At 40.5% G+C, this 15,783-nt stretch overlaps 1 protein-coding gene across 1 annotated transcript in view; it reads right to left on the minus strand.

Annotated features, from left to right (window-relative positions):
* Positions 1-15,783, minus strand: part of MYO3B (myosin IIIB) — a 186,356-nt gene that overhangs the window by 113,716 nt on the left and 56,857 nt on the right. Inside the window, exon 9 of the mRNA XM_045066728.1 lies at positions 10,455-10,580. Coding sequence (XP_044922663.1) covers positions 10,455-10,580 — 126 coding nt within the window. The remainder of the gene's footprint in view (positions 1-10,454; positions 10,581-15,783) is intronic.

A 15,783-nucleotide genomic window follows, 5' to 3' on the forward strand; every position in this document is an offset into this window, starting at 1 on the left:
GGATCCCTGTTGAACAGAGACCTGGATCAGGACCCCAATCATGACCTTAGCTGAAGACAGACACTTAACTGACTGAGCCACCTGGGTGCCCCTCAAGTTCCTTTTACATCAGAGGTTCCCCTGGTGCAGGTGCCACATGGTCATGATTTCATGAGGACAACAAAGGAAGCATCAACATCACTTAGAAACTTGTTAGAAATGCACATTCTTGGGCCCCACCCAAGACCTAGTGAATTAGAATGTCCAGTGGTGGTAGCTGGCAACCTCCTGTTTTTTTTTTTTTAATTTTATTAAAATTTTTAATTTTTTTATAACATATAATGTATTTTTATCCCAGGGGTACAGGTCTGTGAATTGCCAGGTTTATACACTTCACACTGCTCACCATAGCACATAACCTCCCCAATGTCCATAACCCCACCCCCCTCTCCCAGCCCCCTTTCCCCCAGCAACCCTCAGTTTTTTTTTGTGAGATTAGGAGTCACTTACAGTTTGTCTCCCTCCCAATCCCATCTTGTTTCATTTATTCTTTTCCTACCCCCTAAAACCCCCATATTGCATCTCGACTTCCTCATATCAGGGAGATCATATGATAGTTGTCTTTCTCCGACTGACTTACTTCGCTAAGCATAATACCCTCTAGTTCCATCCAAGTCGTCGCAAATGGCAAGATTTCATTTCTTTTGATGGCTGCATAGTATTCCATTGTGTATATATACCACATCTTCTTTATCCATTCATCTGTTGATGGACATCTACGTTCTTTCCATAGTTTGGCTATTGTGGACATTGCTGCTATAAACATTCAGGTGCATGTGCCCCTTCGGATCACTACATTTGTATCTTTACGGTAAATACCCAGTAGTGTAATTGCTGGGTTATAGGGTAGCTCTATTTTCAACTTTTTGAGGAACCTCCATGCTGTTTTCCAGAGTGGCTGCACCAGCTTGCATTCCCACCAATAGTATAGGAGGGTTCCCCTTTCTCCACATCCTCGCCAGCATCTGTCATTTCCTAACTTGTTAATTTTGGCCATTCTGACTGGTGTGAGGTGGTATCTCATTGTGGTTTTGATTTGTACTTCCCTGATGCTGAGTGATGTGGAGCACTTTTTCATGTGTCTGTTGGCCATCTGGATGTTTTCTTTGCAGAAATGTCTGTTTATGTCCTCTGCCCTTTTCTTGATTGGATTATTTGTTCTTTGGGTATTGAGTTTGCTAAGCTCTTTATAGATTCTGGACACTAGCCCTTTAACTGATATGTTGTTTGCAAATATCTTCTCCCATTCTGTCAGTTGTCTTTCAGTTTTGTTAACCGTTTCCTTTGCTGTGCAAAAGTTTTTGATCTTGATGAAATCCCAATAGTTCATTTTTTCCCTTGCTTCCCTTGCCTTTGGCGATGTTCCCAGGAAGAAGTTGCTGCGGCTGAGGTCAAAGAGGTTGCTGCCTGTGTTCTCCTCAAGGATTTTGATGGATTCCTTTCGCACATTGAGGTCCTTCATCCATTTTGAGTCTATTTTCGTGTGTGGTATAAGGAAATGGTCCAATTTCATTTTTCTGCATGTGGCTGTCCAATTTTCCCAACACCATTTGTTGAACAGACTATCTTTTTTCCATTGGACATTCTTTCCTGCTTTGTGGAAGATTAGTTAACCATAGAGTTGAGGGTCTATTTCTGGGCTCTCTATTCTCTTCCATTGATCTATGTGTCTGTTTTTGTGCCACTACCATACTGTCTTGATGGTGACAGCTTTGTAATAGAGCTTGAAGTCTGGATATGTGATGCCACTAACTTTGGCTTTCTTTTTCAATATTCTTTTGGCTATTCGAGCTCTTTTCTGGTTCTGTATAAATTTTAGGATTATTTGTTCCATTTCTTTGAAAAAAATGGATAGGATTTTGATAGGGATTGCATTAAATGTGTAGATTGCTTTAGGTAGCATAGACACTTTCACAATATTTATTCTTCCAATCCAGAAGCATGGAACATTTTTCCATTTCTTTGTGTCTTCCTCAATTTCTTTCATGAGTACTTTATAGTTTTCTGAGTATAGATTCGTTGCCTCTTTGGTTAGGTTTATTCCTAGGTATCTTATGGTTTTGGGTGCAACTGTAAATGGGATTGACTCCTTAATTTCTCTTTCCTCTGTCTTGTTGTTGTAGAGAAATGCCACTGATTTCTGTGCATTGATTTTATATCCTGACACTTTACTGAATTCCTGTACAAGTTCTAGCAGCTTTGGAGTGGAGTCTTTTGTGTTTTCCACATATAGTATCATATCATCTGCAAAGAGTGATAGTTTGACTTCTTCTTTGCTGATTTGGATGCCTTTAATTTCTTTTTGTTGTCTGATTGCTGAGGCTAGGACTTCTAGGACCACATTGAATAGAAGTGGTGATAATGGACATCCCTGCCGTGTTCCTGACCTTAGCGAAAAAGCTTTCAGTTTTTCTCCATTGAGAATGTTATTTGTGGTGGGTTTTTCATAGATGGCTTTGATGATATTGAGGTATGTGCCCTCTATCCCTACACTTTGAAGAGTTTTGATCAGGAAGGGATGCTGTACTTTGTCAAATGCTTTTTCAGCATCTATTGAGAATATCATATGGTTCTTGTTCTTTCTTTTATTAATGTATTGTATCACATTGATTGATTTGCAGATGTTGAACCAACCTTGCAGCCCTGTAATAAATCCCACTTGGTCGTGGTGAATAATCTTTTTAATGTACTGTTGGATCCCATTGTCTAGTATTTTGGTGAGAATTTTTGCATCTGTGTTCATCAAGGATATTGGTCTGTAATTCTCTTTTTTGATGGGATCCTTGTCTGCTTTTGGGATCAAGGTGATGCTGGCCTCATAAAATGAGTTTGGAAGTTTTCCTTCTATTTCTATTTTTTGGAACAGTTTCAGGAGAACAGATATTAATTCCTCTTTAAACGTTTGGTAGAATACCCCTGGGAAGCCGTCTGGCCCTGGGCTTTTTTTGTTTGGAGATTTTTGATGACTGTCTCAATCTCCTTACTGGTTATAGGTCTGTTCAGGTTTTCTATTTCTTCCTGGTTCAGTTGTGGTAGTTTATATGTCTCCAGGAATGCATCCATTTCTTCCAGATTGTCAAATTTGTTGCCATAGAGTTGTTCATGATATGTTCTTATAATTATTTGTATTTCTTTGGTGTTGGTTGTGATCTCTCCTCTTTCATTCATGATTTTATTTATTTGGGTCCTTTCTCTTTTCTTTTTGATAAGTCTGGCCAGGGGTTTATCAATCTTATTAATTCTTTCAAAGAACCAGCTCCTAGTTTCGTTGATTTGTTCTATTGTGTTTTTTTGGTTTCTATTTCATTGATTTCTGCTCTGATCTTTATGATTTCTCTTCTCCTGCTGGGTTTAGGCTTTCTTTGTTGTTCTTTCTCCAGCTCCTTTAGGTCTAGGGTTAGGTTGTGTATTTGAGATCTTTCTTGTTTCTTGAGAAAGGCTTGTACCGCTATATATTTTCCTCTCAGAATTGCCTTTGCTGTGTCCCACGGATTTTGAACAGTTGTGTTTTCATTATCATCTGTTTCCATGATTTTTTTTCAATTCTTCCTTAATTTCCTGGTTGACCCATCATTCTTTAGAAGGATGCTGTTTAATCTACATGTATTTGGGTTTGTTCCAAATTTCCTCTTGTGATTGAGTTCTAGCTTCAGAGCATTATGGTCTGAAAATATGCAGGGAATTATCCCAATCTTTTGATACTGGTTGAGACCTGATTTATGACCCAGGATGTGATCTATTCTGGAGAATGTTCCATGTGCACTAGAGAAGAATGTGTATTATGCTGCTCTGGGATGAAATTTCTGAATATATCTGTGATGTCCCTCTGGTCCAGTGTGTCATTTAAGGCCTTTATTTCCTTGTTGATCTTTTGCTTGGATGATCTGTCCATTTCAGTGAGGGGAGTGTTAAAGTCCCCTGCTATTATTGTATTATTGTTGATGTGTTTCTTTGATTTTGTTATTAATTGGTTTATATAGTTGGCTGCTCCCATATTATGGGCATAGATATTTAAAATTGTTAGATCTTCTTGTTGTACAGACCCTTTGAATATGATATAGTGTCCTTCCGCATCTCTTTTTATAGTCTTTGGCTTAAAGTCTAATTGATCTGATATAAGGATTGCCACCCCAGCCTTCTTCTGATGTCCATTAGCATGGTAAATTGTTTTCCACTTCCTCACTTTAAATCTGGAGGTGTCTTCAGGTCTAAAATGAGTTTCTTGTAGGCAGCATATTGATGGGTTTTATTTTTTTATCCATTCTGATACCCTGTGTGTCTTTTGATTGGGGCATTTAGCCCATTTACATTCAGGGTAACTATATAGAGATATGAGTTTAGTGCCATTGTATTGCCTGTAAGGTGACTGTTACTGTATATTGTCTGTTCCTTTCTGATCTACTACTTTTAGGGTCTCTCTTCGCTTAGAGGACCCCTTTCAATATTTCCTATAGAGCTGGTTTGGTGTTTGCAAATTCTTTCAGTTTTTGTTTGTCTCTCCTTCTATTTTCAATGATAGCCTAGCTGGATATAGTATTCTTGGTTTTCTCGTTTAGTGCTCTGAATATATCATGCCAGTTCTCTCTGGCCTGCCAGGTCTCTGTGGATAAGTCTGCTGCCAATCTAATATTTTTACCATTGTATGTTATAGACTTCTTTTCCCGGGCTGCTTTCAGGATTTTCTCTTTGTTGCTAAGACTTATAAATTTTACTATTAGGTGAGGCGGTGTGGACCTATTCTTATTGATTTTGAGGGGGGTTTTCTGCACCTCCTGGATTTTGATGCTTGTTCCCTTTGCCATATTACGGAAATTCTCTACATTAATTCTCTCCAATATACATTCTACTCCCCTGTCTCTTTCTTCTTCTTCTGGAATCCCAATTATTCTAATGTTGTTTCGTCTTATGGTGTCACTTCTCTCTTGAATTCTCCCCTCGTGGTCCAGTATTTGTTTGTCTCTCTTTTACTCGGCTTCTTTATTCTCTGTCATTTGGTCTTCTGTATCACTAATTCTTTCTTCTGCCTCATTTATCCTAGCAGTAAGAGCCTCCATTTTTAATTGCACCTCATTAATAGCTTTTTTATTTCAACTTGGTTAGATTTAAGTTCTTTCATTTCTCCATAAATGGCTTTTATCTCTCCAGAGAGGGTTTCTCTAATATCTTCCAAGCCTTTTTCGAGCCCGGCTAGAACTTTGAGAATCATCATTCTGAACTCTAGATCTGACATATTACCAATGTCCGTATTGATTAGGTCCCTAGCCTTTGGTATTGCCTCTTGTTCGTTTTTTTGTGGTGAGTTTTTCCACCTTGTCATTTTGTTCAGATAAGAATATATGAAGGAGCAAATAAAATACTAAAAGGGTGGCAAAGACCCCAAGAAAATGCACTTTAGCCAAATCAGAAGAGACCCCAAGTCATTGGGGGCAGGGGAGAAAGGGGATAAAAAGAAGTTCAGAAAAAAAAGATTAAAAAAAAAAAAGAAAACAAATTTAAAAAATATAAAAAAGAAAAAATATATATTAGACTAGTGACTAGAACAGGGTCACCCACTTAATTTTGGAAGTATTTTGGTCTCTTAGAAGAAACTACCTCCTAAAATTTTAAAGAATGAAAAACATATATAAGGGTAAACACAATGAAGGGATGGAATATGCCTATAAAGATGAAAAAAAGATTTTTTTTTTAATTTCTAAAAAAGGAGTTGATAAAGTAAGTTGGTTGGGAGAATAAAGAAAAAGAAAGCGGAGAGATTATTCTCAGGCTGGAGATTAGAACAGGCCCAGAGCTAGATTTAGGGCATATTTTGACCTATTAGAAGAAGTTGTACCCCAGATTTTTTAGAAGAAAAAACCCTATGTGTATACAAAAAATAAAGTTAGATACAATGAAGGAGAAAATATGACTACAATCATGAAGGTTCAAAAAAGATTATTTTTTTTAATGAAAGGTATTGTTAAGATAAACTAGTTAAAAAACGTTAAAAGAGGAAAGGGTAAAAGTTAAAAAAAATTTAGAATAAGAAAAGATATATAGTTAAAAAAAATTAAATTAACTGCAAGACTAAGGAATCATGGGGAGAAAGCCATGAATTCCATGCTTTGCTTTCTCCTCCTCTGAAATTCTGCTGTTCTCCTTTGTATGTTAACTTGTTCTTGGATGGATTTCTTGTTGATCTTCTGGAAGAGGGGCCTGTTGTAGTGATTCTCCAGTGTCTTTGCCCCAGGCGGAATTGCACTGCCCTTACCAGGGGCCGGGCTAAGTAATCCACTCTGGTTCGCTTTCAGGAGCTCTTGTTCCCTGAACGCTTTCCATAAAATTCCGTTGGACGGGAATGAAAATGGCGGCCTCCCAGTCTCCAACCCACATGAGTGGAGAGCTCGGGGCCCCACTCCTCAGTGTGCCCTCAGAGACAAGCGTTCAATCACTCTGGTGTTCCTGGCCTCTGGCTGCGCTCTGAGCTCACCCAGCCTGTGACCAGTTCAAGGTGACCCTGAGCTGAGAGCTCACTCCTCGGCTCTGTCTCTGTAGCTGGCTTCCTTGCTGTAATACCTGCGAGCTCTGCGACACTCAGACATCCCCAATCCTTCTGTGACCCCATGGGACCTGGGGCCACGCTGACCCCGCATGGGCGTCACCCCAGTTTAGCCTCTGGAGCGATATCCCTCAATGGAGCAGACTTTTAAAAGTCCTGATTTTGTGCTCCATTGCTCCACTGCTTGCTGGGAGCTGGACCCTCCCCCTGCAGTCTATCTTCCCGTGACTTTGGATTCACTTCTCCACTGGTCCTACCTTTTAGAAAGAATTGTTGCTGTTCTTCTCTTCGGTCTCTTGTTGGATTTGTAGGTATTCGCAATGGATTGATAAGCTATCTAGCTGATCTCCTGCTACCTGATATAGTCTCAGTCTGCTACTTCTCCGCCATCTTGACCACAAACCTCCTCTGGCAACCTGTTTTTAATAGGCCCTCAAGGTGATCTGGATCCATGCTGAAGTTTGACAGACACTGCTCCAGATCAATGATTCTTAATCTGGGCTGTATATTCAAATCACCTGGGAAGATTTTAAATATACCTAAACCCAGCTCCTAGAGATTCTGAAATTGCCTGGGGTAGGATTGCGTTAATTTTAAGAAGCTCTCCGGATGATTTTCCGTTTGGCCAGGGCTGAGAATTAGTTTCACATAGTCACTACTAATCAGTTGGGATAGGGGAGAGAGTGCATCTATTTGCTATCCTTATTTCAGGTCATCTAAAAGCAGCCAAACCAAAATATAAATATGAAGATATCTGTAAAATTGGCAACTGTGACATACTACAGAAGATGCATAAAATGTATAAGGTTGGGGGTGCCTGGGTGGTGCAGTTGGTTAAGCATTCAATTCTTGGTTTCAGCTCAGGTCATGATCTCAGGGTTGGTAGATGGAGCCCCACCTCGAGCTCTGTGCTCAGTGGGGAGTCTGTTTAAGACTCTTCTCTCCCTTTCCCTGCACTCTTCCCCTCCCCCATCCTGGGGCTCTTTCTCTCTCTCTCTCTCTAATAAATAAATCTTTAAAAAACTTATAAGGTTGACGTTATGATGATTGAACATATAGCATGACAAAGAGTACAGAGAAAGAAATATATAAATCAATTGTTTTATGTTGTCTATTCTGGGAAGGGTAAGCTCTGATTCTGTGTTATTAGTTTGGTTCCTTAAACATAAATATCTCATGTGTAAAAGAAATGTAATTCTTCGAGCTATCGGTGATAGATAAGACCATCTGTTATTGTTATTATTATTGCTATAAACACCAAAAGAATAAAGATAAAATTTTAAGTGGAACATTATTATATTTTTATTATTACACAAAAAAACATTACGACCAAACAGTGAAACAACAACGTTGAAAGAAGCAGCAAAAGAAATCAAGAAAATTAGCTGCAGCCTTCCAGAATTTCATTAACTGATTCCCTTCCTTCCCTTCCCTGCCATCCCTTGACTGACCAACTCCTCTAGTGAGAGGATCAGGCAGGTTCCCCCCTCCTGGAGATTCTAAAACACTGTTTGGCCTAATCTCACTTGTAATACTGTGACAAGCAACATAAAAGCAAGAACTGACTTTAAAAGGAGAAAGAGGAGCCTACTTCAGGGCACAAATAACTCTGCTTCCTTATTAAGAAGGAATGTTGACAGGAATAATCTTTACCCCTGTGCTCTGGCCCAATTTGGCAGAACCAATAGCGACCACGGACTGATCAAAGCCCAAATAGTGTCACCCAGGTGGAAAGCTGAGATTGCTGTTGTCTCCACCTATCTGAGATCTTTGGAATAAAGAGAAGGAGTAACAGCTTAACAGTAATTCAGAGAGGAAAGAACAATGCCAGAAAAGATCATCAAGCCCCTTTTGGTTTGGGACTCTCAAGAGAAAGGTGCTACGTCCGCCTCCAGAGAAGAAGCTTCACCATCTTTCCCTGGAACTTAGCAAATGTTCCCAGTTACTTTGTCTGGGTTTCCAATAAAAACCCACAGAATTTCTGTTCATGTAATTAAAGGGAAAACTTACTCCATGTTTCTTATTCATTTACACTTCAGTCATCAAAATATTGATTTTTAGGAGTTATTTGAAGTATAAAAATCAAACAGAAAACTTTCAGAATATTCTTAATAAAGCTTAGATGAAGTCTGTTCCTCCATCCCCCAGCTTTGCCTGAAGATCAGGGAGAAGGATTTGAGTCAGAGTAAAAACATAAACTTAAATAAGAAGGAGGCCAAACTATTGAGTTGAAAGCAACCCAAAATTGTGAAATATTTTTAAGTATGTCCTGGTGACAGTTGGAATCATCTGGCATCTCTTTGGCAAATTAATTACTGAACAAGGAGATTGGAGAAACAAAGATACAGAGAGAACCAGAAAGGTAAAATAGGGTGGTCACTCCAAGTGAAGATAGTAAGTGAAGGAATAAGAGCAGTGAGATGGTGGTAAAAAAATTCAATGATGAGCTTGCATAGCCGACCTGAGGTGCATACAGGTGGGGCAACAGAGGCTTCTCCAGATGGGGTCTCTTCTCCTTAGAGGAACATCCCTAAGTGCTTCGGTTCAATGAAATGAATCAGTTTGAGGAGGGACTTCTCTGAAGGAGTTGAATCCTTCCAAAGTTGAATTGAACTCAATGAGTCATTCATATTTCCCAGGAAAGTCAAGCCAATTCTCCACTGGACCATTTTGGAATAAGATGGAAAGGCATTTGGCTGAAAACATGGGAGCAGGCAGTGTAAACTCAAATGCCTCTGGGGCATCCCAGGTAACATAAATGTGTGCACTGTCAGGCAAAGAGGGTGGGAAGTGGTGGGGTTTGTGTGAACCAGAGAATGTATGCCTCACATGGAGACTTTTGGGTTTAAAGTTTTGGTAAACTGTGTCTGGCCAAACAAAACACACCTTCATGGTGATTACAACTGGAAGACCTCCTATTTGTGACTTCTGCTAAGTAGAAAGTGTCAAGGCCATGAGTCAGTAACTGCTAGGCATCCTGTTTCTGAAAATGGAAAGTGTGTCATGGTCTCCAACCACAGGTCTCCTCAAATTCAGGAAACCCTGCTGCTCCCTGGGCTCCCCATCTTACCACTCCCTAACTTCCCTGCTCCAAGATAAAGTCCCAGTTCTATATTTCCTAAACAGAGGCTGGGTGGCAGGTTCCAAAGCAGTGGAAAGTGCCCAGAAATTCTTCACTGGGCCTGGCAGATAAACTGCAAAGTCTACTGTGAAATTCAGAGCAACTCATCTTTATGTTTCAGAAAATGCTGGCATTAGCATTAAAGGCCATATTTTCGAAAATCACAGCTTCTTTCAGCAGAAGTCCAAAAACTTCAAACTGCAAAAAGGAAAGATTCTGGTATTTTTTAAATGTTTAAAAAAAAAAAACTGGTTTAGTCCATCAACTGCTCTCATTTTATAATGGTGTTAACTAATGGAGGGAGGCTTAGACCAGGTACTCAAGTTTTAATTTCTTGTCCATGGTGCTCCTCCCCACCATAAATGTTCTGCATTTATGGTTTGAGATCCATGTATCAATGTGACAGTCATAGAAAGACCTTAAGAAGCCAAACCAAGGTAGATCAGACAGAAATGTGTCCATGTCCACTCTAAGAGGGGGAGTTGAGGAGAGGCAATAGGTAAGGAGAGCCACAACTAGACCAGTTTCCCCAGTAAACAGGTCAGTGGGCAGAGGGGGAAGCTGAGAGTATCTCTGTCTACTCTTTCCCTTTTGTGAAATCACTGGTTGGGATCCTCTGTAAGGCTGCCCCTAAATTTAACCAGCTGTCTCCTATAGAAAAACAGAGAGTCCATATCAGGTGGTCATTTCCATCTCCAGAACCTTCTCTGGAATGTCTCTGAATACAAGACACCCATCCCCAAACTCTAATGACCTCACCTGTGTGGTCACTAGGTTCACCATGGTCTTGATCCTGGACACCTCCCTTGCTTTCCCTTGTGACAGTGGGCTGCAGATCACTGCTTTGGTCTGAAGGGTGCCCTGTGGAATGAAACAAAGGAGGAACTTATCAAACTTGTGCTCCCACACCTGGATTCATTACCCAAGTGGGTGACACAGTGTGGCTAGGGAAACCCACACTTGTCTCACAGTTCTAGGCACCAACATGATAAACCTCACCAATAGATCCAGGGCTTATTTTTAAGATTTAATACAGTGTGGCTGTAGAGGGCCTAATGGTAGAAAATAAGGGAAGTGGTTAACTGTCCTGACTGGACTCCCTGCTAGTTTTGTGACTTGATAATTCAGATAAGCTCTGTCTCAATGATTGTGTTAGTCAAACAGGGAGCTTAAGTGTACCAGGATAGGGCTTCTGGTTGGACACCTGCATGGTTTTCCTATTTCCTTTTCAGTTGTACCACCAGGAAAGTAAAAGGAGGGATAAGGTCTACTCCTTTCTTCCACATCTCTGCCCCTTACTCATGTCTGTCCTTTCCTTTCATCCTGTAGTCCTGTTCACTGATGTTTGTGGGTTGACAACCAATAATGCTGTCATGAAAAAGATCGACTACATATTCCACTAGGATGAGGACACTCACAATTGCAGCTTTTCATTGTCCAGTCAGTTTAGCTCATGTTGATAAATACCTAAATACTTCTCTACCAAACAGCTCATGACCTGAGTGGAAAAATACTGAAGGGTCTGTCCTGGTGGTCACATCTCTTCTTCCACTCTCCATGACCCTCAAGGGCATGATGGGTTGAAGATGTTCTACCACCTCAGACTACCTCAGGTATCTGAAGAGGGCTGCTTCTTTCCAGTTGGATCCCTTGGCTCTAGAAGAAACCACACTGGTAGCAGGGCCCCTAATCCCTGCAGAGGAGATATGCTGCAGGCTTTGCCCTTAGGCAGCCCCATCTCCTTTTCCTCTGACCTGAGATATAAACTTTGTTCTCTCTCATCCCGCAACTTCTTTCTGACTCTGGCTGTTTCAAATATGTTGGTAGTTATTTCCAGATATACCATATTACAATATTTGGGATCTCTGACCTTTTTCTGTTTTTATTTCTTTGGATGGGATTTTTTTTTTCCATCCTGTCCTTCTCTCTCCTTCTGAGTGACTCTCCTACCTCAAATATCACCTTCCCACACCTAGCCTGATGGCACCATGTCTCTCCAGTCCCTTGAGGTGGCCCAGCAAACCCATTAAGCAATGCCTCAGACTATACTTAAAAAGATACTGTCCCTACTCTCATGGAGCTTTCATACTAATACAGAGAGTAAGAATAAAAAGGGATAACAGATGTAAAAACACCCTAAAACTTTTAAGAGGGTGAGCTGGGTAGACTAGAGTCCCCTCAATATTCCTATCTATCTAGAACCTCAGAATGTGACCTTACTTGGAAATAAGATCTTTGTAGATGTAATTAGTTTAAGATGAGGTCACACTGGAATAAGGTGGGTCTTAAGTTCAACGATTAGTATCCTTATAAGAAGGCCATGTGAAGACAGAGACACAGGCAGAATGCAGTGATAATGAAAGCTAAGAATGGAGTGATGGGTCTACAAGCCAAGGAATGCCAAACATTGTCAGGAACTACCGAAAGCTAGGGGAGAGGTATGGAAAGAATTCTCCCTCAGAGTGTCCAACACAAACCAAACTTGCTGATTTTGGACTTCCAGCCTCCTGAACTGTGAGAGAATAAGTTTCTGTTGTTTTATGCTACAAAGTTGGGGTAATTTGTTATGGCTGCCCTAGGAAACTGACATGAAGAGGTAAAGCTGACAGATGTTAAAAAAGAAACAGAAGAAAAAGATTAGGTACATGTATTCAGCTTGATTTTGTTGGGGGTTGGGGGAATGTTAAGAACAGGAGTTAGGGAAATGTCCCGTTATTTTCATTTAACAAACAAAGATGTATAGGTTATTATGTTCCATGCAGTGTTCTAAGCCCTTTATAAATATTAACTCATTAATCTTTATAGTAACTCTAAAAGGTAGAGGCCACTATTTTCCCCATTTTATGGTTAAGGAAACGGAGGCCCAGAGCAGTTAAATGACTTGCCAAGAGTCACTCACAGCTGGAGAGTGGCAGAACCAGTTTTCAAATCCTAGCAGTTTTGCCCTAAAGCCTGAATTCCTAAATATTACATGGTACAGTCCCATTTATGTAGACATTTAAAAAATCATTAAACTCTACTCTTATTTCTTCCTTTATAAGTGGCAGTAAGAATTCAGACTTTCTTTCTTTCACGTGCCTGGGGTTCTAAGGTCCCACAGATCAGGTGCTATGGGAGGAGGCTCTGGGCTGGACTGGCATTTGATGACCTGCTTGGAGGACAGACCCAGAGGCAAGGTTTCCAGCAAGGGCACTGTCTAGGTAGATTTCTTGGTTGGAGATCTAGGCCGGGTAAGCTTTTCTGGCCTCATAATGGGTCTGGCAAACAGTGCCTACTGTATCTGGCAGAGGAGGCGCATACAGATGAGGCACAAAAGCCCAACCTTCCCCTCCTCACCACTGCTGGCCAATTGCAGCAGGAGCCCATGTCATTTCTGGCTGGAGTGACAGCTGGTCAACAGCCATCTTATCAGAACAGAAAGAGGCCAACTTGTGGGAGGTCTGACAGGCAAATGCCACCAAAAGCAGCAATGAGAAAGTAAAATTATTTTTCTAAAGAACAGAATCTCATTGACAGATTTTTTTTTTTCAATAGCCACATCAGAAACCCTGGTCTCAACATAAAACAGTTCTGGTAATTCCAGGCCTACGAGAACATTCTCCACTTTGATTCTCCTGTGCTTAATGCCAGTCATTATCCTGGTCAGACTTTGGCGGAGTTCAAAGAAAGTCTTGCCTGGTAATTGTTTTCTCTAACTTGGGAACTAAGGAGGAAGGTTTTCCCTTATCCTAAAGATCAGTTTCTTGTGTTCTCTGGAACATCACTGTTTGGGGAATTCCCCTTGCCTTCAAGCACCCAGGGATTGTCACTGTTCTCTTCTGACTCCCAGCAGCCTTGGGTGGGATTTACTTCTTATAATTTATGCCCCGTCTGCTTCCGAAAAGGACCAGAGCAAGCCTCATAGATTGTTTGTTTCTTGTGCTTGTGTTAGTTGTCTCTAGCTTAGCATTCCTCTTAAGCCTGGGGCAGATGTGTCTGTCCTGGTTCCATTTGAGGATTTTCTAAAAGATTTTATTTTTAAGTGCAGTTTTAGATTCTCAGCAAAACTGAGAGGGAGTTGCAGAGGTTTCCCATATAGTCCCTGCTCCCGCATATGCAGACACTGCCAATACCTCCCACCAGAGCGGCATATTTGCTACAATCGATGGACCTACACTGACACTTCTTAATTACCCAAAACCCATAGTTTACATTATGGTTCACTCCTGATGTCGTACATGACATGGGTCTGGACACATTATAATGACATATATCCATCATCCTGGTGTCATACAGTAATTTCACTGCTGTAAAAAATCCTCTGGGCTCTGCCTATTAACCCCCTCCCACATCATGGCAACCACTGATCTTTGTATAGTCTCCACAGTTTTGCTTTTCCTAGAATGTCACATAGTTGGAATCATGCAGTTCGTAGTCTCTTCAGACTGGCTCTCTCCTCGTAAGATGCATTTATGTTTCCTGCATGCCTCTTCGTGGCTTGAGAGCTCATTTCTTTTTAGCACTGAATACTATTCCATCGTCTGGATGTACTACAGTTTATTTATCCATTTACCCACTGAAGCACATTCCGGTCGCTTCCAAGTTCTAGCAATCACGAATAAAGATGCCTCACACATCTGTGTGCAGGTTTTTGTGTGGACGTAAGTTTTCAACTCCTTTGGGTAAATACAAAAGAGCGTGAAGACTGGATCATATGGTAAGAGTATGTTTAGTTTTATAAGAAACTGCCACACTGTCTTCCAAAATAGCACCACCATTCGGTATTCTCATCAGTGACGAATGAGGTTCCTGCTGTTCCATGACCTCACCGGCATTTGATGCTGTCAGTGTTACAGATTTTGGCCCTTCTAATAGGTGTGTAACAGTATATTGTTGTTTTAATTTACATTTGCCTGCTGACATGATGTAGAGCATCAGACTGTCCCCCTCCTGGGGAAAAAATAAATTTTATGTTGCTTTTGTGACCACCCCAAAAGCATTTAGCAGTGTGTTCTGCACAGAGAGGATGTTCAGAGAATGTTTGGGGGAAGGACACCAGATCAAGAGTTAGGCAGTCTGTACCGCAGGGAGGTTTCTCAGTCACCATCTGTAAAAAGGGGTAAGATTCCCAATCTACTTCTCAGGGTTTCGGAGATAATTACAAAAATAAGGTGAGTGAAACTGCCTTGTATAAACTAGGAATTGCTATGCAGAAATATAGCATGTTAGGAAAATAAGTATTTCTGTTTGTTAATTAAGAAGGAAATAATTCCCACCTCTATGATCATTCCAGCCTATATAGTTCTGGTTTCCCATAAATCAAAGTTATTTACTTTCCTATAAATCTCCTAAAAAGATAAAGTTCTAGATGTATATAGCAGCTTTATTCATAGTCACCCAGAACTAGAAACAAAGTTCATTCAGCAAGTAATTGGCAAAACTGTGGTATACCCATACTCTAGAAACCTGCTCAGCAACAAAAAAGAACAAATTACTCTTAAATGCATCAATACCGATGAATCATAAAAGTATTATATCAAGTGAAAGAAGCCAGATGCAGTTTACATACTGTATTACTCCATTTCTATGACATTTTGGGAAAGGCATAATTATAGGGACAGAAAATCCATTAGTGGTCCCCGGGAGCTAAGAGTGTGGGGAGATGGTCACAGAACGGCAGGAGAGAGCTTTTTGGAAATTTTCTTTTTTCTTGATTGTGAAGGGGATTACCTGACTGTGTTCAACCAATTTTATCAAACCATTTGAGTTTTACTTATATAAATTATACCTCAATAAATATGACTTTTTAAAAATTACCAGAACATAAAAAAATTAAAAGATAAAGTCTCCTCAAATTGACTGTTCCCAGAAAGCAGGATCCAATCATTTCTAACCCACGAGGAGGGAAGTGTCTGGTGGGGAGAGCCTTGCTGTTGATGAGGGACCCTTCACAGCCATTTGTATCATTGACCATAGCTGGTTTTGACACTAAGTACTTGGCTCAAAGTCTACAAAATTAGCAGGCTCTGGTTGCTTGTACCTCTCAACCGTCACAACTTTATTGATGAGAATGGCTACCAGCTGTCACCTCTGCCTCCACCTCTGTGCT

Source organism: Mustela putorius, unplaced genomic scaffold (assembly GCF_011764305.1).
Source record: "Mustela putorius furo isolate JIRA1106 unplaced genomic scaffold, ASM1176430v1.1 tig00003869_pilon_pilon_pilon, whole genome shotgun sequence".
Classification (NCBI taxonomy): Eukaryota; Metazoa; Chordata; class Mammalia; order Carnivora; family Mustelidae; genus Mustela; species Mustela putorius.